The sequence below is a fragment of the Melozone crissalis genome, unplaced genomic scaffold, assembly GCF_028551555.1.
Source record: "Melozone crissalis strain CALT ecotype California unplaced genomic scaffold, PUWL_Pcris_2 ptg000042l_1, whole genome shotgun sequence".
Lineage (NCBI taxonomy): Eukaryota > Metazoa > Chordata > Aves > Passeriformes > Passerellidae > Melozone > Melozone crissalis.
In genome coordinates this window covers 57843137-57869747 of record NW_026535820.1, presented here as the reverse complement: position 1 = coordinate 57869747, position 26611 = coordinate 57843137, and the positions used below count along the sequence as shown (strand labels likewise).

Below are 26611 nucleotides of genomic sequence, written 5' to 3'. Positions count from 1 at the left end.
TGTTCTTCATCTGCGTGCTGAGACCTGAGACCAGAGATACAGGAGCTCAGCACTTTTGTGATGGAGATTTCTCTCTGCCCCTCCCTTCTTCCAGTACTCTGTGACTTGCTGCTGAAGCCCTCCCCGAACCTCTACTGCAGGAGCATCATCCATTGGTAGCTCAGAAGTAAAGGTCCACAGGGATCAATGGTACCTCAGGTCAGTTTCTCAGTGAGGTCACACCACTGAAGGACCCAGTGCAGAAGGTTTCACAGTTTACGCAGAAGTTCAATGGGTACTTTAAGTCGTGTCTTCCGTAGGTGCCCTTCGCTGCCGAGCCGATTTCTGTCTCCCTCTCTGAGGCGAGGGCGGAGTTTCCTGTTCAGTTTCAGCTTCTGAAGGCTCGTTGTCTCCCTGCTGGGACCCTGTATCACCTATCAATTCTCTCAGGAATTTGAATTTAGACAGGAACAATTGCCAGACCACATACCATCCTGCAGGAGGGAGAAAAGAGATACTGCTTAGTTACTTCATACAAATTGATAGTCAGCTCACTGGCAAAGTGTATCACCAAAAGGAAAAAAAAATTGATCAGCTCCCATCCTCTATTTGCCAACCCCAACAGCCCTCCACAGCACATACACTCCTTTTTACAGTCCTGTAAAAACCAATTCAACTTCGTCAAGTTCATCCTCATCCAGAAGCAACATTTAAGCTCCAGGAAAAGCCCTACACATTCCAAACTGAACTGCCACAGCAAGCAGGTGGGTGATCACCATCACACAAATAAAGGTCTTAATTGTCAGGAAAAAAATAAGTCCTGTGGTTATATCTCAAACAAGGACTCAGGATTCATTACACAGGGTCTGTGAAAGCACTACAATTTTTCCCCTCACCCAGCAAACATTCCATTCTGGAAATCACATTTTAAAAGTTGCATTACATAATCAATATTAAGCACACTTACTCAGAGCCTCAAATTAATATCATATTTTATAGTAAATCCTATTCTGAAATGGACAAGGTCTTCCTTATGTTCACCGAAAGACCACATCCCCCAAATTCAATGAGATCCCTCACCGTGCCTAAATCCCACTAAGTAAAATTAACATTCTGCAGTACATCTATGTTCTGCTCCACCACTAAAATACTCTAGGTCCCAAAATTATGCAAGTAAAGAGCTGAAATGGCCACATTTCTAGAATCTATCTTAAAAAATACTTAAGATCCACCTGCTCCTCCTCCTCTGTCTTGTCTAAGTGTTTTTGTAACCGGTAGCGAAAAAAATCTTGAAAAAGCAGATATAAATATATCTAAACCTAAGCCAGAATCTTCATTTTAAAAGAACCCACTGAATAGGAATACAACTTCTCTGTGAAATACAGCTAAGTGGAGCAAAATTTAAACAGCTCATTGAAAATAAATGCTATACAAACATCGTTTGCAACACCACCACCCATCTGCCTGCACAGAGCTATATATTTAATATTCCCATTTTCTGTTCAGAAAGTCTTGCCAGCTATTTAAGCCTATACTGCTGACCTATTCAGATATATAGAGCCCTGTTTTACAGAGCTAGGGAAAACTGTCCTCCCAATTACACAGCTTCCAGCAGTAGCAGACTTCTGGGAATGGATAACAGGACACAGTAGAAAGGGGGGAGAAAGACTACCAACTAACTAATAAATAAATAACACTTATATAACCACAGCACCTCTGTATTTCTTCCTCTTCTATAATCACAGTCAATACAGGCAATCCATTCCTTATGCCAAAAACAAGATCCCACCCTTCTCCTCCTTCCTGGAATACTTTTTACATCCCGCGGTTTTTTAATTTCAGTAACTTCTCTAGTCCTGAGGAAATTGAAGAAAAGCTTCTATATGAAAACCTTTTATGATCTAAATTAATTCCTAGAGCCTACACAATATTTCCTTTCCCATGAATACCTAACCCCTTAAATGACTTGTGATTAAATCGAATCTGCTGTCCCACAAATGTATAACATTCCCTTGCACCTAGAAAAAAAAAACTGATGGTAGATGGCTCGGTTTGGCTTCTCTTTTCTTTCAGAACTAGAAGTAAAAATTGAGCTAGCAGCTCTTTGAAGGTTGCTTCCGTTGAAAGAGGAGAGGGAGGAGGAGGAGGCAAAAATATTCAGGGCATTCCCAGAAGGGTTTTAGGGCACTTTACGCATGACTTGAGTATATTTGGTGTTAACAGATATTCCATTAAAGGAGGTATTTTAACTTAAGCTAAATAAAGTGAACTACATGCTTCCTCTATCCCTGCAAACAGGTTACTTAACACCCAGAATTACTATGGGGTGTGTTTTGGGGAAATACTAAAGAACATAGGAAATTCATTTGCACTCTCAAGAAAAACAGCACTAATTTCTTTTCAGTGTTTGGTCTGAGTTAGAGAGCAGAGCAGAATGGTCTAAGTATCCAAAACCCCAAGTACCATAAACAAGATTTTGGAGCTCTCTAGCCTCAGACTACAAACAAGACAGTGTAAATAACCAGCCAAGGGAACTGGTTCTAGCAGGCAAACAAACAGACCAGAGGTAACAGGCAGGTGAAACAAACCACATCACAGCAGGTTGAAAAGAAAATCACAAAAGGCTAAGCCAAAGGCATTAGTGGGAGGGCAACCAGGCTTGAAAACCAGAACAAAAAACCTCACAAGGTCTCCGAGCCTGTACCAGAAACCTTTAGGTATAAAGTAATCAAAGTAGAAAGATTTCTTTCACTTGCTCTAGTTCCCAGTTTGGATGGAAAGGTTAAAAAAAAAAATCCCCACAACAAACACACTTGTACAAATCAAGTTTGGATCTCCCTCTTCAGCTGAGCCTCCCTGACCCTAAATAAATAAGAATTTCCTTGGAAATAACCAGACTACTAAAGAATAAGTTATTCTGGCTATAGAAAAAAATCTCTCCAGAACAATATCAGCTAAATACATCATTAAACAAAACCACACAGACACAAAGCCTGGAGGCAGATTCACATTGTCTCTGAGAAATTAATAGAAAATGCATTGTCTTCTGATTCATTCTCTAAAGAACATTGCAAAATGGTAACACCAGTCACTGTGCCATACTGAAGAACTCCAAGTTACATAATTGTGTTTAAAAAAAGAAAATAATTGTAAACTAATTTAAAATACACACACAAGAAAAGGAAAATGAGCATCTCAAGGCATTCCTTTCTGTATGTGGCTCAGTTTAGCTTTGTGGGCTTTTTGCTGTAGAGCTCTTCCTGGACACGTAAGTGACACCATTGGTTTGCACCTCTAACACTTCCACTCTGTTCAGGTAAGCTGCTCTCAAAGAAGTCCTACTGATTCAGCTTCACCACACACAAAACATTTGATTAGAATCACTCCTTCAGTGCTTGCTTTATTTTCTTTAGCTAATTGATTTACCTTTTAAAATCATCCTTAGCTTGACTGAGCCTGTGGAAGCCAACCAGCACACCCACAACCTGCCTTCAGCAAACAAGCAGTGATGACATGCAGACTATAACACATAGTATTTCTACACTAACTGGTGAAAGAAGTTGCCTCTCAAAGCAGCAAGCCAGATCAAACATACATCAGCACAGTGCAAAGCAGGGGATCCAGCTCTTGATGTAGCACATACCTGAATCCAGTGTTACAAAATCTAAGCTACCAGCAGCTAGGCAAAACAGCAGCACCCAGCCTTGCAGAGTTTAGCACTCATTAAAAGCTGGGTGCCACCACCTCAATTAAAAATGCCACAGCCAGATGCCATGCAAAGACACATCTGGTAGTGTGCCATCAGTATGTCAACCCCCCTCTAATAAATCACAATGCAATGTGTTTGTGAAGGTGGGACTGTGAGTCAAAGCTTTTGACTAACTCACAGAGGATGTAGGTAACATCCATGCAATTCAGATGTTAAACAGATTTTATGGTTTGACTAAACTTCATCAAAACTGCTTTTTCTGTTACTTCCCACATCAGCTCCTGGTTCTTTGTAAAGGAGAAAGAAACAGTGATCCAACTACAAAGTTACTCCCACTCCAAAAGTGAGGGATAACAAGTCTCAGGCCCATCTACTTCATTCACCTTTCACTGGCTTGTATGCAACAGCTGAGTTTTCTTTATTGGAGCACATTTTCCTCTTCCGTTTGAATCAGGAGAAGCAAACAAAAGAAAAACCCCATGGGTAATATGGAGCTCTGAATAAAAGCAACTTGATCTTTCTTATGTGAAATAGAAATGAAACCAAGAAACGCAGGATGGTGATGCAGTAACTGCAGTAACAGCACAGAGAAGACTGAGCTTCCAGTTCTGACCCTGCTGTGGAATTCCTGTGTAGTTTTGCAAGATCATTTTACTTCTTTGTCCCTACTGATTTGAAAATAGGATCCTATCATGCCAGAACATGGGTACTAATTTAAAACTGGGGTATCACCATGGTGAATGTTGCCAATATTCAAATGCTGAAGTATCCATCGCAGAAAATCCTAAACAGCTACAGCTGCAAAAAGAAAAAAAAAAAGAAAAAAGAAAAAAAAAGAGCATGGAGCCTGAGATGCTAACCTGAGATTTGGGAGAACAGGGCTCTTCTCTGAGCTCTGTTAGATAACTCCTGCAACCATGCACAAGTCACTTCATGCACATCTCTGAAACAGTGCAGCTCTAGTACACTGCCCTAGCGGACAGTTTTGCTATGGAGAGGATCAGCCTGAAGGAAGCACTACTCTGACACTGGGATAACAGAGGACATCAGGTGACACGGTGCTTGGCTCTGCACAGCTCCATAAACCTGCTCCCACTTAATGCAACACTAGCCCTTGCTGATTGAGCAAAAGGAAATTTGCTCTCTTCTCATCTGCCATTTACAACTGTTTGAAAACTCAACTTGAAATTAAAGGATATTTTCTCTTTACGAGTGGTCTAATCAAGCATGACTTTCCTCATCTGTTAAGGTATTTCCCAAGAATCACTCCTTGAAGATAGTTAACAAACTGTTGTGTGTGTAGCAAAGCATTAAAGAAAAGTTATGCAGGCAGAATTTAGGGCTGAAATGTTTTCCCATCTGCAACTGAATTCATACTTCTGAAGTGAACTACTCATTCATTTCAGCACTTAGAGTTACATGATTTTTATTTTAAGGTTGTATGTCTCAATCCGCATTTCATTAGCCTCTTTTGACAAATGAGATGAATGCTTCCATCTGTTCCAGTGAAGGCACTTTGGCAATTTCACTTGGTTTCATGCATTGCTACACTGGGAAAACAGAAAAAATACACAGAGGTAAGCAGTACTAGAGTTCACCTTGGCTGGTATTTTATTTTATCCTATATCCTTGACTATGCCAAAGTTCCTCCCATCTCAGAGGTACATGGAATACGGAAAAGCAGCAATAAGACCACCAGAAAAAGAAAATCAGAAAAGGTGGGAATAAAAGAAGCGGGATCAAGTTATCTTAGTTCCACTTTTAAAAGAGCAACTGAAAATTTGCTGTGTTTACAGTACCTCAGTGGTTTCTGTGTCAGATGTGATCAGTTTACAAATGCTAGCTGCAAGCCTCTCGTGCTTCTCAACTAATTCAGATTAACACTGAAAGTAGCAGTTGCCAGCATTCAGACATGTTTTAAAGAGAAGGAAATCGGGCCATTTATTCAAAGTACATTTATAGACATAAATGCCTAATTCACATTGCTGAAGAACCAGTCAAAATAACTTCTGATAATTTGTGCTCTGAATTTTGTCTTCTCATGTTGAAAAAAAAAGGTTAAGTGAATGTTTTACTCATTGTTTAATTGCCCTTATCACATTATATGTGGAGGTACAGCAGAAATCCACATGATCCTGGATATTTAGGTTTATTACTCTCTACAGGCAATCACACCATGAGTTCTTTTATGAGCCATTCAAATCCAAGTCCCAGCTCTTTACACTCTTGACCCTTTCTCTCAAGGCTGTTTCAACACGTCTTGTCAGATTGCTGGAAAATATTCTCATCATCAGATCAGGCTTACTCCAGATTATATCCAGCCCTTCCTGTGTCAGATTTGTCCATTAATTCGTATGTCTCACTGGCTGGCTTTTGCTCACATCCTGTCCCACACAGCACTTAGGCAGTTTCTCTGCCACCTTCTCACCTGGATGTCACTACTTTTTCCAGCCTTCCCAGGGAAACTGCCTGTCACTAGCACAGATAAACAATTAAGTTCAAAGTACTCTTTTTTTTTTTTTTCAATAGTGTTCTTGACACTGTTTTCCTTGAATATTTTCTGTGCAAGATTAGTTAAGTGGTATAACCAATATTAATTAATTAATAAATGCTGAGTGATGAAAAAATAATTACAAATACTATAAATCACTATCAAATCCCACTGAATCACTTCTAGCACGGTAATAGTTCAAATCCCTCGCCAAAAAACCCAATTAATGTGTCAGCTTCCTGTGTTCAGTACACCTGAAATCTAGGTGACTTTTAGCAATCATTTTATAAAGTCTGACACTGATTAAAGTAAAATACAATGAAAGATTCAAAGCAACATATTTATGGAATTTAAGATGAATGTACAATATGTAACTCCAAACAAGCTAAGTATTTACAAGCCACCTAAAGTTAGTCATTACTTCTGCTTTCTTTAACCAAGAAATCACTAGGCAAATGATTGTGTTATCAGCCAAAGTTAATGCTTAGCATTCCAATTCCATTTGTCATATACAGACAAAGGCAGAAGGGCCTGAGGAAAACGATGCTTGTTTCTGAGTTTGAACAGTGGTTTCACAATTGTATTACACTTTCAGCAAGATAGTAAACAAAGATCTTGTATTCATACTTCTATATAAAAGCCCTAGCAATTACCATGCTGCATCTTCTAACAGTTGAAAAGTGGCCAGTCAACACCTTAGGAGGGTAGAGAAACATGAATAAATATCTGCTCAGGTCACTGCTTAGTCTGTAACAACAGACAGTGCAGGACATGCAGGAAAAGAGCACGAGACCAAGTGAAGTACAGCCTTGCAGTTCCAGTTATCAGCATTTCACAGATTTCTTCACCCAAGATCACGACCAAGACATTGACCTCTCTTCCAGGAATTTAAATGCCAGAAGTTTCAGCATCCAAAATATTCCTTATTAACGAGCTTGCAAATTATTTTCCCATAGTGTAAAAGAATTTTTTTTTGTTTTCAGCCTGTTGCTTGACCATTTAACTTCATGTACTCCAACTCCTCTGCAATGATGACATTTCAGAACACTCTCACTTCACTTTTGACTTGCTAGTCAGTGGTATACCATCACCCCTTCTCCAGTCACCTATCTTCCAGGCTTGACAGATCTAACCTGTTTAGAGCTTCTTCATGCAGAAATAATTTCACAGCTCCAACAAAGAATTGCTATGGAAACCCTATCTTTTCAAAAAGAAGCTAGGATTTCATTTTTTTAATGAGGTAATACACTTTAACAAGAAAACACACTGTGTGAGACACAGGCACATGGATGATTCCTATAGCAGCATAATGACATTTTCTCTTCTATTTCAGGCTTCTGAAGTTTGATAGCCTGTTTGGTAGCTACAAAGGATTACAGAGATATTTTGGAGAAATGCTTGCAATTACTTCAGCTAATCCTTTCTTTGGGATAATAGCAGCTCAGTTTGGTTCCATTATATTTCTCCACACAAATTACATGTGTAAACATTTCACAGTTTCTACATGCCTTACTTAATACACGTTAATACTGGACTTCACTTCCTATATTATCATCCAGTCCCTTGATAATGCAAATTTTTCCACAATGCTTTGTCATTTTGTCAACAATTAGCAGTTTTTAAACTATTAAACATCAGTCTCCACTTTGCTCCCTCATTTTTTCAGAAACCCCTTGTAAACACACCTGTCACCAAGGTGCCAGGTAGGTTTATAAGTGGTTATAAGTCTCACAAGCCTCTCATCACCTATTATGGCATAGCTTGAATTTGCTGGTGTGGTTTTTGTTTGTTTGTTTTGAGAGCCGCAAGTTCTGCATATTGGCCACAACATTCACACACTGTACTGCTGATTCCTTCCAGGAACTCCCAAAAGACCTGCAAGTCATTCCTTCCATTGAAATAACCCTTCTCACTGTGTATTAAAAAAAAAAAAAAAAAAAAAAGAATTAAAAAAAAAAAACCAGCCTTGGATGAATCATCAAGCTTGGAAGAAACTCTTTAAGATCATCCAGTCCAACCATTCACCCAACATTGCCACTGTAACCCCTAAATCACTAAGCCACTTCCAGACACCTCTTGAACACCTTCAGGGATGGTGACTCCACCACCTCCCTGGGCAACCTGCTTCAGTCCCCGACAACCTAACAGTGAAAAAACATTTTCTAATATCTACTCTGAATCTCCCCTGTCTCAGTTTAAGGCCATTTCCCCTGGGCCTCTCACTGCATGCACAGCAGATGGACCTCACTAGAGCCTCATGTCAGGTGGTTGGAGAGGGCGAGGAGATCTCCCCTGAGCCTCCCCCTCTCCATCCACGTAAGAAAAAGCCTCCTAAGAGCTGTCTTCAGCCAATTCTAGCAAACAGATGTGAGGGATGCCAGTCCCAAGTTTACTTCCTGCGCTCACTGGCATTTCAGACCCATGCATGTAGATGCCGCACAGGGTGACGGCTTTTTTTTAGTGAGCCCCATCACTAAAAAAGCCCTCATTTCCAGAGGAAACAGCGAATTAAACACCGAAGTAAGGCTCTGGGAGCACCTCAAGGCTGGAAACGACTCGGGAACAAAGAGAAGAGGGCGCTGCACAGCACACACGCTCCCCCACAGGCCGGGCACGGTGCCCTTTTCCTTCCCGCAGTCAATCCGAGCCGAGAGGAACCAGCACAGATTGCGAGCCCGCCGCGGCGCTGCGAGGGCGGTCGGGGGGCACCAGCACCGCCCGCCGCAGCCGGGCCGGCAGCCGCCGCCCGCAGCCCGGCACTCACCGCACAGCATGAACAGCAGCACGCAGGCCAGCGTGGCCACGATCACCAGCAGGGTCAGCCCGACGCTCTGCCACATGGCGCGGCCGGGGGCAGCCGGCAGGACCCGGGCCGGGCCGCCGGCCCCGCTCCCGCTCCTGCTCCTCCTCCCGCCGCCGAGGAGGCGGCGGCCAAGCGGGGCGGCGCTCGCGGAGCATCGCGCTGGCGCGGGGGGTGCGCGGGGCATGCTGGGATCTGTAGTTTGTCTTCCTCCTCAGCTGTCGCAGCGGAAGGACAATCCCCGCCAGCGAGGACTACAAGTCCCGGTGCGCCCTGCGGCACAGTGGTGATGGCGGGGGCGGTGAAGACTGTGTAAGGGCGGGGGGAGCGGCGTGTGGGGTGAAGCCCAGAGGCGGTGGCTGGAGCCCTGAGCGGGGCAAGAGTTCCCGTAGGACTCACGGAGAGGTTACTCAAGGCCCGGTTGGCGGGTCTCTAAGCGGCCTGATCTGGTGCAAAGTGTCCCTGTCCAGAGCAGCGGGGGTGGAACTGGATGATCTTTAAGGTCCCTCACAACCCAAAGCATCCTATGATTTCATTGCTCTATAACTTAGATTTAGGGATGAGGCAAACTGATTTCTTAATCCTCCTTCTCACTCTTGCCATTCCTGCCTTCCTTCTCCCTCTTGCCCTTCCACCCAGTGGAATCGTATAAAGGGACAACAGGAATATCCAGGCCTTAGTCAAGGAAGTGATTTTACTGGCGAACCCGGCATGGTTCGAATTCCACCTGGCTTTGGCTCTTGCCCTCTGATGACGTGGTGGTGGCACATCAAAGCTGGCCCTTCCCACTTAGAAGAAATCTGAGGAAATAATATCTCTCAGAACTGTGATATGATCTTGATTGTGATATGGACTTCGCTGTTAGCACTGGAATGAAGTTAAAATTTTCCTTTGCAGCATGCTGGTTAATGTTTCTAAAACTACTGGAAACGTGTGTAAATCCACTACTACAGAAGCTTAGTTTCCCATGGGCATGCCACCATTGTAGTGATACGTCAGAGAAAGCTAGTCCAGTTCTTTGTTTCTTTTATGTAGTATTTAAAAATCTTCCTGTTTAAGCGAAGCTAACAATTCTTTGTTTTCCTGCACTCTGAGCATGCCTCATGCCTCCTCCTTCCAACATACCTGTAAACCAAAATTACCTGCATGTGTGGTCCCCCATCCACATTCCTTAAATCTACTGTGATTTCACCAAATCCACCTGGAGTTCTTTCTTTCCGATCTTAGCCTTCTTTTCCCAACATTCCAAGCCCTGTTTAATACTCTGTCTGGAGTGTTAAACCACTTAGTATGTCTTTTGCAAGTATCATTTACATTGAAACATGTTTTCTGTTATTTTCCAAGTTTTAACTTTGACATGACCCTGATCTTTAAATGTTATTACAATCTCGCCTCAGCACTTGTTACATATACTTAAGCAAGGTTTCTTTTGTATTACAAGCAAAGCAAAGTAGTAACAGTTGCAACCATATTATTTTTGAAAAATAAGCTTCCTCCTAGCTGCGCTGTTCTGTTTCTCTGATTTTTTGCTTACCATCTGCAGTTCTCTGGATATGGGACTACTACCTTCTCATTTCTGTAAAATAGCTGTCAAATGTAAGGGCTACAAAAATAATCCAAATATGCCATTCTATGGTTCCAAACTGCTATAATAATAGTAGCAATAGATTCATTCACATCACATCCCCAAGCATTGCAGAACCACACAGCATTCAGAGCTGAAGAAAGAATTAATCTTGCGATCAGGTAGTTTGGGAGCAATAAATATACATGATCCGTGTATATAGGCCTCAGATATACGTGGATATATATATGGATCATACATTCAAACATATAGAGTACTGCCCCAGGCAATATGGAATTTCAGGCACACAGTGATTCTTGGGGTGTCCTGTGTCTTGTGCAGGGCCAGGAGTTGGATTTGATGATCCTGATGGGTCCCTTCCAACTCTGCATATTCTGAGATTCCAATAGACTATGAAGTAAAAAATGAAAACAAGTAGTAATTAAAGTCCTAATATGTTCTGTACAGGTTGGATGCCTTCTAATCAATGTATGTTCCGTTTGGAAAACCCTAATTTAACTTATTCATGTTGTCCCTTTCTCTAGTTCATTCACCAGGCTAGTCACCTTGTTGTAGAGGGCCATCAGGTGACTTAGGCATGATTTCCTGCCCATAAATCTATTTTGATTGGTCACAATTACCTTGATCTTCATGTTTTCAGAGATCACATGAATTCCAGGAAGATTTCCTCTATGACCTTTCCAGAGACTGAGATGAAGCTCAGAGGCCTGAAGTTCTCCAGCCCTTCCTTCTTGCTCCCCTTGAAGATAGAAGAGATGCTTGGTCTCATCCATTCTCCAGGAACATCTCCCAGTCAGCAGCCTATTTCAAAGCTAATTGAGAGCAGCCTCACAGTGACATCAGCCAGCTCTCTCAAGGACACAGCCTCTCAGGCCCTGGGAACTTAAGATATTTCCATTTTGTGTATGTGTTCCCTAACCTAGTCCTCCTCCACTGGGGATAATTCTTCCTTGTTCCATTAGACTTTCCCTCTAATCTCTTGCCTGAGACTGCTGAATGCCAGTATAGGTGAACTACTGAAATTGTCCTCAGGATAGACATGAAAAGGACTTCCTGGCATAATGGCCAAGGAACTTCACTAGGAGATAGATGTATAGGTGGGAGGTAACTGGGGGTTACACTGTAACCAAGCCATGAGATACAAGAAGAAACTTTTCCTCCTCCAGCTATTCGGTCAGCACAATCTTTGTTATTCTATTTTTCCCAATACATGAAATAAACGCTTTCTTTTGAGCCACTTTGTGTCAGTTAAGATTTATATGCATGCAGATCTCCATATGAATGAAAAAAACCTAAACATATTACATGTATTTTACCTAAGACTTTTCTTCAGATGGAAGTTAAATGACACAAATAAATACACATCTATCCCACTATGTATCATTTCATGTGCTAATGTGCCAAAAATCTGTACAATAGCCATGGTGATGCATTTGGGATAGGTGAGCTGCAATGTGGACATGGTTATTTTTCAAAACTCCATAAAATCATACAAAAGAAAACAGAACTACTGTTGGACACATGAGGTTTTCTATTCACTGAAGTTCAGATAAAAGGTTACTTACACAAATCTAATCTTGGTATATCCAGTTCCTTATGTGTATATGTGTGATGCGGAGTCACAAAATTGGATCTAGCTTATCTATTCCCTGAGGAGGATGGAAAAATCCCACTCATGACATGATGACCTTCTCTCCATCCTCTCTTTACATGCTGCCTGCATACTATCAATATTCCACATTGAACACTCTTTCCTGTGATGCTCAACACTGATCGATCTTCCCACATCTTCTCTCAGTGTGTACAACCACAGACACACCGAGATATATTTTGGGGGCAGGGAAAAGAGGATGCTCAGGCCATCAGGCAGCAGAAGGACTGCAGCAGCACCAGACTGCAGAGAGGGGGCACTCAGAGGGCCTCTGCCCAACAGTGCTCCAAGCCACGGGCTGGCTCACTGCAGCAGCATTTGACGTTTCCTCAAAGCAACGAGGCCCCACAGTGCTGTGAATAAGAGAGATAAAGACTCTAGCTCAGGGAAAAGGGGTACAGATGCTGAGGGCACAAACCTTATTTTCAGGGTGTGTGAGCTGATGCATCTAGACCAACCAGTTGTTTCACAGCAGCCAGTTAAGCACTGTTTGTGTTTGCATAACAGGACAAAGGGAGGGATCTTATTATTCCTCCTTCACCTTGGAGAGGGCTGAGGCAGACAGACACATTTGAAGTGTCAACTGATTGTTGATTGCCCCTTCTAGCCTGCTTGTGAGCTGGCATGTGGGGAAAATCTCATGCCTCCCTTTATTTGTAGCACAGCTTTTGCTGATATCGGGTCCTGCTGCAAGTGCTGAGCACTTCAACAAACCCACACTTGGTTACCTAGAGGGAGACAGGAGAAGGAAGAATGAAATCATTGACTAGCTGTAAAAACTTATATGTAAATAGCATAGAAATTATTCTATATAAGACATTTATTCTTGTCCTGAAAAAGAATTTCAGCCACTTAACTTTGGTTTGGTTTTTGTTTTCTGGTTGTTTTTTTTTTGTCCTTTTCGAGATCCTTGCATCATTCATGGCATCCTGTTTGTTTATTATCATCTGCACCCTGCATTGATGAAGTGGGAGTGTTGCCGAAGGCTATTATTGCAAATAAGGCTTAGTAAAATGAATGTGGGCAGGAAGAGCAAGTTAAAGTAATCCAGGCAGTTTTTGTTCTACAGTGTCCTAATTTTTTAAGCCTTCTCTTGGCACATATAGTATCTCTGAAGGTAACTGGCAACCATATTAACTACTGGAGCCAAAATAATGTATAGGAACTTGACTGCCTATCAGTTGTACTCTAGAAGCCGGGCAGATAGTTACAGTTCATGCAGAAAATGCAAATTGTAGCCCCTTCTGCTATTCAGAATGTACTTATTGACCTTCCCACTGCTGATTTTATTTTGGCATTAATACACTTCTCTTTTCCCGGGGTGGGCATACAGAGTAACCCCTTCCTTCCACCCCTTTCTCTCTGTGTTACACTGTTACTCATGACACTGGGAACTCTTGTATGTAGACATATGTATCTTGTGGATAGCAAGACCATGGTCCCAAACTGAGACCTCCACAAGCTACCCTAACACCAAACACTGGTGACTGTAAGAGAGAAAATTGAGGTTCATCCTCAATTCCCAGCAGGTAACGCCAGCAGGCTCCTCACAGGAGACATGCAGGCAGCGAGGAGCTTATGGTCTTTTGTAACAGCTCACCTTCAGTATTTGCTTTGGAGCCCTCATGCTTTTCCCACTTCTTGGCTGGCTTAAATGAACAGGACAGACTATTTGTATAAAGATGATAAGTCTAAGAGGGATGAGAAAATTCTACTTATGTTAATTTATAGAATACAAAAATACATAGCTAAGCTGTATCTGTGAGTGCAGCTGAGCACTTTTCCTGTTGCAAATGCTTTCCAGCTTTAGCCAAGCCCTGTGAGAGTAAACACCAGCAGTGATGGTTTGTGTCCGAGAGAGGGTGCTAAAACAAAATATTTACTACAAAAACTTCAGAGCTCCACAATTGCTCAATTCAGTGCTTCTACCCGCATAAATTTATTTTGACTTAGTTTTTATTTTACTTGCTAGCAGTTGGCAATTTAATGAGGCATTGTCTTTACGGACATATTACACCAGCTGTAGTTTCAAAGCTGAAAATAACATTTAGAAAGAACTAACCATACCAGAGAAGTACAAGGGAACAAACTTCCAAATTTTCACTTCAGCCTAATTACTCAGATTTGATCACCTGCAGTTTCATTACTGACAGTTCTGAGTTAATAAAATTAACAAAAGTTAACTGAAGGAGGAGACATTTAGGTTAGATACATAGAAGAAATTCTTTACTGTGAGGGTGGTGAGGAACTGAAACAGGTTGCCCAGGGAAGCTGTGGATGCCCCACCCCTGGCAGGGGCCAGGCCCAGGCTGGATGGGGCCTTGAGCAAGCTGTTTTAGAGAATGGCCCCTGTTTATGACAGAGAGCTTGGAACTAGATGATCTCTAAGGTCCCTTCCAATCCATTCTATGATTCTATAAAATTCTGTCACACTGATCTTGTAACTCCCCATGGTGTCACTAGCAAAATTGAAATCTGCAGGTACATAACCATTGTTCTATGCCAAAATATTAGCAAAAGAATGGATAATAGAAGAAATGTATCCTCTTTCATCTGAGCTAGATGCTCAGAGACAGAAGAGTCATTTTGCCAGTGAATTAGATAGAGGCTGCTGGCAGAACAATTTTGTGAAACAGGCATGCCCTGAGTTTAAATCCCAAGCTTTAGAAGAGGTCATGGTCGGGTCAAGAGCAGTGACTGCTAGTAGGTGACGTGGTAGTGGGAGACAGAAAGGCTTTTCTTTCCTGAACTGAAACTTTTTCCTGCTGGTTGAAACTTAGTGGGATCTAAGCATTGCTGGTAGTTGACTGATCAGGGATACCTTGTCCACCCTGTTTCCTACCAAGCTGTAAGCCCAGTGGGATCTGTCAGCTCTGAAGTCATTGCAACTCAAATGTGCTTTTCCTAAGATGTAGAGATATCCAAAACATGACTGGACACCAACTTGGGCAGCTGGCTGTAGGAGACCCTTCCTGAGCAGGTTGATTGGACAAGATGATATCCAGAGGTCCCTTTCCACCTCAACAAGCCTGTGATTCTGTAAATTAGGTAGTTTGTGATAAAATACAACCTAGAACCATCCCTAGACCAGCAGTGCTCAAGCTCACTCCCTGTGGTACTGCACTTTGAACAGTGGTGGTTGTGTAACAGCATTGCCCCAGAATGAAGTGTTGTTTAAACTGCCTCTTCTTACTCTGCCAGTTTTCAGGGAATTTCAGCTGGAACTAAGCAAGTCTATTTGTCCATATGTAAACTTATTTTTCTGCCTTTTATCTCAGGACAATGTGCTGCTCAACAATCACTGGAAGCTGGCTGTCAGAGGTCTGCTCTGCTTAGTGCCTGGGATCTAACTAAATGCATGGCATCACTCTCCCTACAAAACAGATGAATCCAAATCCTGCCACAGCCCTTAAATCTCAAAATTTAGGTCCTTAGAGAGGTGTTAAAAATATCCATTATGCTATTACAGCTTCTCTTAGATGCCACCAGAATCCTATTTGTTCTTCACTGGAGACACTATTGTTTTTCTAAAAAAGAAAGTTGCTGCTGTAGAAGGAAACTAGTTAAGGAAGAAAAGTATCAATTAGTATGAATATAATTTTTCAGGAACAAGTAACTGAATAAATTAGAAATATGACATCTTTACCAGACTTGAACATAGGTTTCCTTTCTGTTTTAGACAAAGAATAACAAGAATAAAGACAAAAATACCTCTTATTACCATATTTTTAGGTCTAGATTTGGCTTTACACACTAACCCAGATTATTTTCGACTATAAAGAAACTGGAATAAAAATTGTGAAGCCAAAGCACTGCAATGCACTGGGTCACTTCTATGTCAGTCAGCTTCCAAACTGTTCCTCGCTCTACAGCACCTAAAGAGTGACAAGTTTTTTGGACAAAGAGGACAATTTTCTCTTTAGTGAACAATTTCTCTGGGGAAAAAATAGGTATAGAAAGTATTTCCTCTCAATATTTCAACATTGTTTGTAATGACGGACAAAGAATTAAATGAATAACCGATGGAAAAGATGAAGTAGGGGAAAGGTTGGCAGGTCAACCTCAGGAATTGGGGCAGTTAGTTTGGACTAACATGCTGGAATTTGGAAGCTTGAGCAATCAAGTTTGTGTCTGTAAAATTGGGTTAGAAATTACATAAGGACAGGCTTTCACATGAACCTCCTGGCAGTATCATTTCTGGGCAGGCAGCAGCCCCGGGAAGATCACCATCCTCACTGCCTTTGGTGGACCTCTGTGTCTAGATCCAAGAGAAAGCAAGGGCTGGAGTAGCACATGGAAAAAGAGACAATCAGGAAGGAAATCTCAAATTCCAGAACATCAGTGCTACATTTTTGACAAATACAGCATGTCTGTACATCAAATATGCTTTAGTTTGTGAAGATGACACCAGTCCTGCACCACACATGCTCTTCTTGTCTTATTTCCACTGTTTGTCCCACTGACATGGAAACTCATCTCTGAGCTGTGGTCAACCAAACTATGAACACAGAATTGAGAAGGCAGCTATGGAAGTGCATGTATGGATATGTAATTTCTTGACAAATTTTCCTTTAGAAAATAAAAACTAAAAATAGTAAGAGTTTTTAAGAAATATTATTTTGATCTCTTTATTAAAAGCAGGGATAAAAAAGCAGGAAATTTTCAACCAGCTTTGATAGCTTAAATAAATGTTTTATAGTAGCTGTAAGACTTTGTTACCACTTGGAACAAAAATGCATTTTGAAGGTGTGAGATTTTTGTTTGGTTGTTACACCAAGCACAAGGCCACTTCTGTCCCTGACTCTTTTTCTGTTGTGTGTCAGAGGCTGAGTTGTGATGGGATCAGTAGCTCCTGCTCTGTGTGACTTTTGTTTCCCTCTTAGCCAGCCTGAACATTTTCTTAGCAGTCACTCCCCAAGAGACAGATCTCCTTGGTGATGCCACAGTTGGAATCATGGAATCATTTAGAGACCTCTGAGATTATTGAGACCAACTGGTAACCATTCCAAGTGGTGGATCTCACTTTGGCACCGCGTGTGCAGGATTCAGGGCTTCAGATCAGAGAAGTTCAGCCTGTAAAAACGAGTGCTGGGCCATAGAGCAAACCCAAGCTGAATCCAACAGATTCAGTGACCCTGTCTGCTCCCAAAGCAGCTCGACAGTGAATTGAATCTTCCCGACAGGGTGGATTCCAACAAAGGCAAACGGCCACCATCTGCCGCGACAGCTGGGTGGGTGATGGAGCAGCCCCGTACAGCCTCTCCCCCGCCCAGATACCGCTCCCCTCCGCCTCCCCACGGCCCGGCTCGGCTCTGCCCGCCCCGCGGAGCCCCGGCCCCCCGTGCTGCCCGTGCCCGCCCTCTCACGGCGGGGCGGGCGCGCCGGGGCCGGGGAAGGCGGTGCCTTATAGGGCGGGCGCGGGGCCGCGCCTGCAGAGCCGCGCCGAGCCGCCGATACCCTGGACAGCGCCGCGCCGCCACCATGGTGAGTGGGGACCCCTGCGTCCCCTCCCCGCGCACGCACATCCCCCGGGCCCCCTGCCCCTCTCCTCCCTGCCCCCGCTCCACCGGGGCCGGCGGAGAGACCCCGCTGCCCGCCCGCCCTCCTCCCCGCCGCTTCCCCGCTGCTGCGGGCCGCGTTCGGGCGTGATTTTTCGGGGGGAAGGGGGAGCACGGCCTCAGATGCCCCCAGCCCCCACGGCAGGCACTCGAGCCGCCGGCGCGGGTCGGGTCGAGCCGCTGAGCTTGGGCATTGTAGGGAAGGAGGGAGGGACAGAGGGACCCTTGGGGAGCGGGGCAGAAGGGATGGGGGACAGGGAGCCCCGGGGGCAGCCGCGCAGCACGGGGAGCCGGGCGGGAGCGGGGACAGGCGCGTGGAGGAACGCGGTCCTGGGTGGTGGGAGGGAGGGATGGAGAGAGGGAGCGAGAGATGGAGCGCAGCCCCTGGGCATCCATCTCCCCCGCTGCCCTGCGCCCTTTCCCGCTCCGAGCAGGTGCATTCTGCTCTACCCCGAGGTGCGTTTGAGCGTGTTACATAAACCGATTATTCCCGTTAATTTGTTATCTTAACAGAATCTCTTGCTTTAGCCATGCAATCTGTAGTGGAACACTTCCTCTTTTTTTTTTTTTTCTCCATGTAATGAATGAACAATGGAGTTTTAGATTCTAGTTCAGCATTTAAAAGAGTTAAAGTGGAACAATGAAGTCACCTATTTAGCGAGCAGTGCCGATTCCCCATAGCACATTGTGTCTTTGCAGTCATAGTAACTTTCCCAAAGGGGCTCATCCTGTTTATAAACAGCAATGCATTAAGTGTACTGCCGACCTTACAAAGTAGGACACTATCAAAGAAGTGGTTTGCAGCCTTAAATTTTGAGGCACATTGGGATGAATAATTTGGCAAAGCTTGTTGTATCAGAAGCTTGAGACATGATTAACTGAGCCTAGTTTTTGTTTCATATGATTTAACCACAAAAATACTTCCCCCCCCCCCCCCCCCAAAAAAAGTCTTTTCATCACATATAGTAAATTCTGCCTTCCTTGAACCAAAATTGGTTTGGACCCTTCCTTCCCCCATAAATCCAGACATGAATAATATGCGAATAGTCATTCTATGAATTAACTTCAGTCCTCTTTCTAAAAGCCATGTGTACACCTGCTGTCAGTCTGAATCTGTTTCTCCTGTGTATTCTATTTGCCACCAACTCCACTTTGGGATGATAGATATGAGAAGACCCTATTGAAAAGACCTGAAATGGTGCAGTAGTTTATGCTGCCTGAGCCCCCTTAGAGTGGTATAATTGAATTTCTATTTCCTTTAAATTTGGAATATAAACACAAAAGCTATGACTAAATTACCACAGCTGCACAAAGACTTAGTGAATACCAGCCATTGATAATGTGTCCCTTGTGGCAGAGGAAGAAGGTTACAAAGATACCTGGTGTTGCAGAAGGTAATGTACATTATTTATCAGTAATTGGTACAGGTAATACCCAGGTGCTCAGGAGTACTGAGGCAGCAGGAAAGAAAGGTAAAATATCCAGAACTAGTTAAAATCTTTCATTCTGATTCCTTCCAGGACTGAGATGAAGTCAGTTATACTGGTGCAAATCAAGGAAGCATTATTTGGTAACATAGGCATTGGAAACCTCATATCAATGGAAATTATAGCTGAGACCTACCCTTAACTCCTTCTGGTTCCTAGAGCTGTTCAATTAACCTTGACATTTTTCTTGAAATGGCTGGAAGCAATAACCAGAAGTCGCCATTCAGAGCTACACGTGGGTTTAGATTAGCAAATTTTGCGCTTCTGTATGTCCACTAATCTTAGCATTCAAAAGTTGCTGACATTTCCCAAGCTTTGTTACTCATACATAAAGGCATTCTGAGGAAAGAATTGCCAATCTGAGAAAGTCCTTGAAGTAGTATAAAGGCTGAAGGTTACTTTGGAAAGAGTGTCTTTGGAATAATAGTTCCTGAAACAAATACCTGAGCTATTGATGAAAGCTGTTGCAGTGATGCTAATGCAGGGTTAAAAGTTACAGCACATCGATTTCTAGATGGACCTGGAGCTTGGGGGCAAGGGGTCATGGGGACATTGGAGTATACTACCAAAGGTATCAGGAACAAATGTAGGACAAACAGATTTTTGGCCTAGGTGGTGGGAACATTGATTGAGCATTCCCTTCACTTGTATAGAAATAGAGATAAGCAGGCTTATGTTGCTAGTGTCCTTTAAACTCAACTGAGAGTTTTTTCAGCATCCTGGGTGTTCAATAATCACTATTATTTGTAGAAAGTTGGATAAGAAAACTTTTTTGTTTGTTTGTTTTGAAACTACATTTTGCTGAAGCAGCAAACCACTGCCATCATAAAGCATTTAGTATTTCCTCATCATCCTCACCGTATGAGGGCAACCACAGTGGCTTGGTTCTTCTGTTTATGTAGTTCACTGCAGCTCTCCTTGCTTCAGTGAATCTAGGTCAAATTACACTGGCTCAGGATTTGGCTGCACCCTTGAACTTTAAACCGATTACACATTTTGATTTGTCAGTGTATTTTCCATGGGGTCAAATCCCACTTTCATGGGGTAAGAGGGTGTATAGCATTGCACAGTCATGGCAACTTATGCTTACAAAGAGACTAGGTAGCACTAAGGTAAGCATAAACATGAGGACTGTATTTAGATATTACAGATCCTTTGCCAGTATCTATACCTTTACAAGAATCCAGTGGTAGAAGGAGAGACAGAAGCTAGAATATGCTTTTCATTTCCTTCAGAGGCTTTGGTACCCCTGTAATCTGAAGTCAACACAGAAAGACACCTAACTCTTCTAAGCATTCATAAGCGTCATGGCCACCATATCAGGATATGGACCTTGGTGTGGGCATACACTGATTGCAGAACATACGCAAAGAGCCCTAGAGAGAGCAAAAATGCCTCTTCTTTGTTGACTGTAGCCAAAATAAACCCCTGTCTCATTGTCCATTGGTGTTTGTTAGTTTCTCTGAATACTGCATGAGAAGGATGATTGCAAAGGCGATGTTCTAGCCACTGAACAGTGGCACGCAAATTGGAAGAAAATGTTTTTCATCAGACAGAGATCAGCTCAGCACAAATACCTGATGACACAACATCCAGTGCTACAGCACCCACAAGATCTCTCCAGCTCCAGCAGAGTGAAGAGGGAATGGACTGCAGCAGCCCTGCCATCCAGAACCAGAGCAGCAAGGCAGGGGATTGCCAGCTGACACAGAATTAGTGGGCTATGAGAAAACATGCTGAGAAGCTGCATATAGAACAGGAAAGATAGGCTCTGCTTGCATAGAAACTCAAGAAGAGACACTGAATCCTTTGGCACATGGTGAAATTGATTAGGGAAAAAACCTTCCAGGAACTGAAGTAAGAGTCCACCAATTCATTTGCATTCATAGTTACAGATACCCACATACCAAAACCTGCATTCCCTTGGTGTTGATCCCTCTCATCTCTAGGAAGGTCCTCTGATTCTTGAAGACGGATCATTGTATCTTCATTACAAGCAGTCTGATCTGTGAAAAAAAGCACAGTCCTCTTGTTCATCAGGAACTCGATTTTACATTCATTTAACTTTATAGCATCGCTTGACTTTATTGAAGAAAAAGGTTAATCATAGGCAAACACTTTAAATTTGAACTTCTGACTCAATCAAAAGTTGGGAAAAAAACCCTGCAATATTATTTTCTTGAGGCATTAGTAAAGTCCAAAGTAAGGCAAGTATAAAGGGCTGGTTTATTCCCTGATCTAAGCAAAATTCAAGTGTAAATAAATAGAATAACATCATCATTCTTCCCGAGTTTTGTTAAATACTGCCTGTAAAACTGATTTGAAAGCTGAGACATTATTAAGCATCATACAAAGAGTGTCTGAAATCTATATTCAATGATAAAATAATATGTCCCAAGTGCAGTCTGATTTGTAATTACGGAAGGTAACAGAGAAGGGAGGGAAATTATGGGGATGGAATTAAGTGCACAACTGCTTGTTCCAGCAAAGAGCTGCTGGGATGAGCCTGCCTGGTGAGGCAGTGGTGGAAAGGTACGAGGAGGATTGCCCAGCTGAGAAGAAGAAACAACCCCGGGACGTGCAGCTCTGTCACATCATAAATGCCACACTTCAGAATTTGAGTACACCAAATTAATCAGCCAATTTCTGAGTGCCTGGCAACAGTGGAGCTTGTAAATCCATTATCTGGATAAACCCTCCATGGCTTCCCTTGTCATATGCTAAATACACGGGCCACACTATCTGAGTGACTGTGTCTTTACCCATGTGACTGCTGCACAGTTGATAAGTAGAGTACAATGTGAAATGAAGTGAATATTTATGACTTCTGTGGGGCATCTTATCTACCTAATTAACAGCAAATGCCACTTTAAGTTTTTGAGGAAGAGGTAAATTCAGATTTAGCAGTGTAATTAGAATTCTTTACATCTTCAAGAAATGACAACATTATATTGGCATTAATACTGGAAGTACTCTGACTTGATGTCAGTCTAACAAGAACAGAGTGATAATTTTAAATATTGAGTTGATCAAGGTAACAACTTTTAAACTGCCCTGAATTTCCTTTTTTTAGTCAAAACTGACTGTGATAAAGTGGTAAATGTCAGCACCCCACAGTGAAAGAAATCACAGGCTCTCTGGTAGAAATTTGTATACAAAGATATGTAATTAGAGAATAAAAAATTAAGATCATTACCTTTTCATCATTGGTTGGAGAGATTTTGATTTTTTTCACCCTAAGGAGGACAGATATGGAAATGAAGCAAGAAATAGCTCATATTCTGTGTCATCATTTGAAAACCAAACACAGCAAGAAATGGAAATTAGAAGTAGGGTGACCAAGTTTCAAATAAATGTCCTAAACCCAAGCATTAGGAGCCACAACCAAACCATTCTTCCCTTATTTCTTAAAGAACTTCCTACAGGATGCTTGTCACCATTCGTGAAGCTTTTTAGCCAGCAAAGACAATGTGGTACAGCAGCCTAACAGGGGGACTGACTTACACACGTGATAAAAAGTCTACAGCTGTTGTTATTTCCTCTAGGTGACAATAACTGGGGCAGTTTACAGACATTTTGTATCACTAGGGCATTACCATGCAGCACAGTCATTAGCATTTTTATTCTGAGGAAAGTGTCGGTCTGGGTGTTTCCATGGTGTAATGGGTTTAAGAGTCTGGGCTTTAAAATTCCAGTTATGTGTGGATTAAACTCTAGGATACCCACTGTTTGGGCTGATGGAGAAAGGGAACTAATTAGCTTGGGCACCCTCTTATCCTGTGCCAGCAGACAGCGCTCTGTTATTTGGGTTTCATACAATTTTAAGAAGTGTCCTCGGAGTTCATTAGGGTTCATTTAGGGTTTTAAAAGAGGAAAATTGAGAATTGTTTTGGAGGAGGAGACATAAGAGGACTTCCATACCCTCTGTTTTGTTCTTTATTAAGCTTGAAAATCAACTGTCATTTTCTTTCCTCTCCTTGTGCTGTCTTCTTTAAACATGACTGAAGTCCAAAACATAAATTAGCATTTGAAAAACAGGGATTTGCCCTCCAGGATTTAAGGGAGAAGTGGAAGGAAGAAAACAAAGTTAAGGACCAGTTTATAGGAGAAGATATTTCCTTCTTTAGTTGTTGTTTTGTGTTCTCAAGTGACTCTTTAGAAAGCAGGCATCAGATTCTGCTTCCTTATTTCCTTATATTACACTTGCATTTTCATATCCAACTAGAAGTAAAACAAGACTGTTTCTTGCATTTTTCTGTAAGCATGGATAAAACTGTTCCAAAAAGCAAAGTGCCTTCAAATTGGCAAGGAATAAATGGTTGGCAAACTTTTCCAGAGTGATTTCCTTGTCAGGGAATTGGCACATCTCTTGGTAAGGCAGTTCTGAATATTACTGTCCACACCTGCTTTCTCTCCCATTGCTGGCTGCAGCCAGCCAAGTTACTTCTGCTGGAGTTTAAAAGATTAGCTGTGAGGTTGTGCAAGGTCTGATCAGATAGGAGTTGGTATTTGTGCCAGAACCATGTTTTACTCTGCACATGGTGTAATTTTTTTCAGAGTTTGTCAGTAGTCCATGCAATGCCAGGGGTAAAAATCATTGTCTTTATATGTTTTTATATTTATATACTTGTCAATTTATTATTTAAATACCTTTATATATTAAGTAATTTACACAATTTGCATTGTGATTGGCTACTCAAAATTATCCTTCTCCCCAATTCAGATGCTTGTGTGATATGAAAAGTACCCCATGCAATGGGATATTTTTTAGAACCAGCTGCATCTGTCCTCTCAGCTGTTAGTATTGTGTGTCTTCCTAGGGTAGCATTTCAGTGTTGCTTTGCTGTTACACCAGACTGTACTGTGGATTTAAATTTTAAAATCAGCCCTTCTTACCTAGGAGTACTCACTTGACTCGACTTCTTTCCAAGGCATAGCTTTTAATACTGACAGAAAAGTATGCATGAAGCCAGGCAAAAACTCCATATTTTCAAGTTAATGGAGGAAAAAGAAAAATCAAAGACTTGGAAAACAAGTATATCAGAAACCAGTTCAGATTAGCAAAGTCTTCATAGGTTCCTTTCTTCTTCCCACTTCCTGCTGCTACTGAAAACAGAAGTGAGAGATGTCTTCCAGCTAGCAGTGATCATCATTCTCCAAGTAGTAGACAGCTTATTTATGTGAGTTACCTAAGAAATCCAAATCTTCTCCCAAAAATTAGGTACATCCACTGAAAAATGTGTTAGAAGAATCTGGATTCACCCTTAAAAGCAACATTGGACATTTTTCCTGTTGAAATACTGGAGCTATTGGCTTTATCTGGTAGCTTGATGATTAAGAACCATGAGAAAGAGCTGCTCAATCAGTCCTTCCCCAGAACCAGGAAAATAAAGTACATCACATCTCTAGTTTTATAGTGTTCTTTTCAATTTCCAGGGCTCCTTTTTCAGGCAGAAATTTAGTTACATATTCTCTCTAAGATTTTTTTTTTTATATGTGGCAAAAGTATTGCAGGATCTTCAAGCTCTCCTTTGAAAGCTGAGATACAGCTTGTGATTTCTTGGTGCTGAACCACATTTGAAATTTGTCTTTAAAACTGGCAATTTGTGCAAGGCAACAGAAGAGGTAGCATTCAGCTTTATTGTTCAGCAAAATATAAATACCTCTCCATTTCAGTGAAAACTGAAATGAAAACCTTTTGGGTTCAATGCAGTTATTTCTTCCTTACTGCTGTAGACTTTCTAAGCCCGTATTTTAATAGTATCTATAAAAACCCTTCAAAGATAAAAGGCTAGATAAGAGTTCTTTTGATTGCAATAACTTAAAGAAAAACTAAAAAATATATCTCATAACCTAACTGGAGAAAAAGAACCATTTTTTCCCATTTTACATTTACTAAATTTGCAGCATAATTTTATTTCAAATCTGGTATAATTAAAATGTCCCTTCAGGACTACATTTAATAGAATTTTTTTTCACAAAATAATTTCTTTTTCATCAATCAGGAAGTAATTTTCTTCTGTTTGCCAGACAGCTTTGGGAGATGTCAGAATTCAGATCAGAAAGTGGTTTGATGGAACGGTACAAAGTTGAAAGCCAAGACAGAGAGCAGTGTCTTTAAGACAGGCGTAAAAGAGAAAGAAGACAGCACTGTCCCATTTTCCCCCCAGATGTGTTTTCCTGAGTTTAAAGGAGTGTGAGTATTTCAATATTCTGGCTTGTAAAACCTCAGGTCTTGCTGAAGCTTGACAGGCATACAGCAAACACTTAGTAAACCTCACAGGTCCTGGGCACTCAATAGGATAAGGAACATCCTGATCAGCTGAAAATAAGAAACCCGTGCTAGTCCCCTGGTCTTAGGAAACTTGGGGTTTCACATGTTCTTGCTTCTTTTACAAAGGCGTCTCCCCACTGTTCCACCTCCAAATATGAACAGCACTGATAAGACACTGGAGTAAGTGTAATTCTCAGAGGCTTTCATTGGATGCAATAAGGTGGTTGTTTCAGCAAAGAGGATGCAATATTATTCAAATAATGAGTCAGTGTAAATTAAGAACACCGAACTCAACAACAAAGTAGATGATTAAATACCTGTGACACTTCATTCATCCATCCGGCATTAGGTGGGGTTTGAGAATTTGTTACCTGAAATGATCATGCATTTGGCTCCAAAAACCAGTTTAGGATATATTTTGATCAATATACACCTGATCAGCTCCTCAGGTTAATACTGCAGGTAACTGAATTTAAATTAGGAGAGAGACATATGCACAGTCAGAATGAAGGAAGCTTTCAATTTCAATTAGAACCCTCAAATAACACAGTGTTTATACCTAGCTGGGGAAAGTACCAGAGGACATCTTCAGACATTACCTCCTGCTTTCTTTCTTATAGCCTTCATAAAAGAAATCATTCTAAATAGATGGATTTTCTTTAAAATCAGTGATACTTGGAATTCTTTTATTTTACCTGCTCACCTAACTCTCACAACTGTCACACATTTACTCCCTCACCACATTTATAGATTGCACTGACTTAAACAGAGGTATATATTTCTTGCTATAGTTGGTTTTCCAGGGGAAAGCTTCTTAGCACTGCTTTTTTGCCTGAAACATCTTAGTACTGTATGATATTAAATAACTAGATTTACCATTATTACCTTTGCCACTCTTTCAGACAATGCATTTCACCGGAAAACAATTATTCTGTGTCTGCTAGTTGGTTTTTCTCCCTTAGTTGGTGTTTTTTGGGGGTTTTTTTGAGTACAAAAGGTTCTCATTTTATCTTTATTACCTTATCTATTTATTTAGTTTTTAAGCTTATCTGTACTGAAACTTAAATCAGCTACAAG

The 26611-nt window shown here is 41.8% G+C and overlaps 2 protein-coding genes across 2 annotated transcripts in view; one reads left to right on the top strand and one right to left on the bottom strand.

Moving 5' to 3' along the window:
• Window positions 1-247: 247 nt before the first annotated feature.
• Window positions 248-9104, bottom strand: SMIM13 (small integral membrane protein 13). The gene is made up of 2 exons (XM_054284732.1): window positions 8944-9104; window positions 248-473 (listed from the first exon to the last, which is right to left on the bottom strand). Exons 1-2 carry the CDS (start codon window positions 9017-9019, stop codon window positions 280-282), a joined length of 270 nt encoding a protein of 89 aa, XP_054140707.1. The 5' UTR covers window positions 9020-9104; the 3' UTR covers window positions 248-279.
• Window positions 9105-17615: 8511 nt separating this feature from the next.
• ELOVL2 (ELOVL fatty acid elongase 2) overlaps window positions 17616-26611 on the top strand; it is a 50041-nt gene continuing 41045 nt past the window's right edge. The window contains exon 1 of the mRNA XM_054284692.1: window positions 17616-17699. Within this exon, the coding sequence (XP_054140667.1) occupies window positions 17697-17699 (3 nt within the window). The 5' untranslated portion in view covers window positions 17616-17696. The remainder of the gene's footprint in view (window positions 17700-26611) is intronic.

What these genes read in the sequence shown, in the direction of transcription:
- SMIM13 (XM_054284732.1), bottom strand. Translation starts at nt 9,019, where the DNA reads ATGTGGCAGAGCGTCGGGCTGACCCTGCTGGTGATCGTGGCCACGCTG. An exon ending in GCTGCTGTTCATGCTGTGCG is followed by an intron (nt 474 to 8,943) that starts GTGAGTGCCGGG and finishes TCCCTCCTGCAG; the next exon opens with GATGGTATGTGGTCTGGCAA.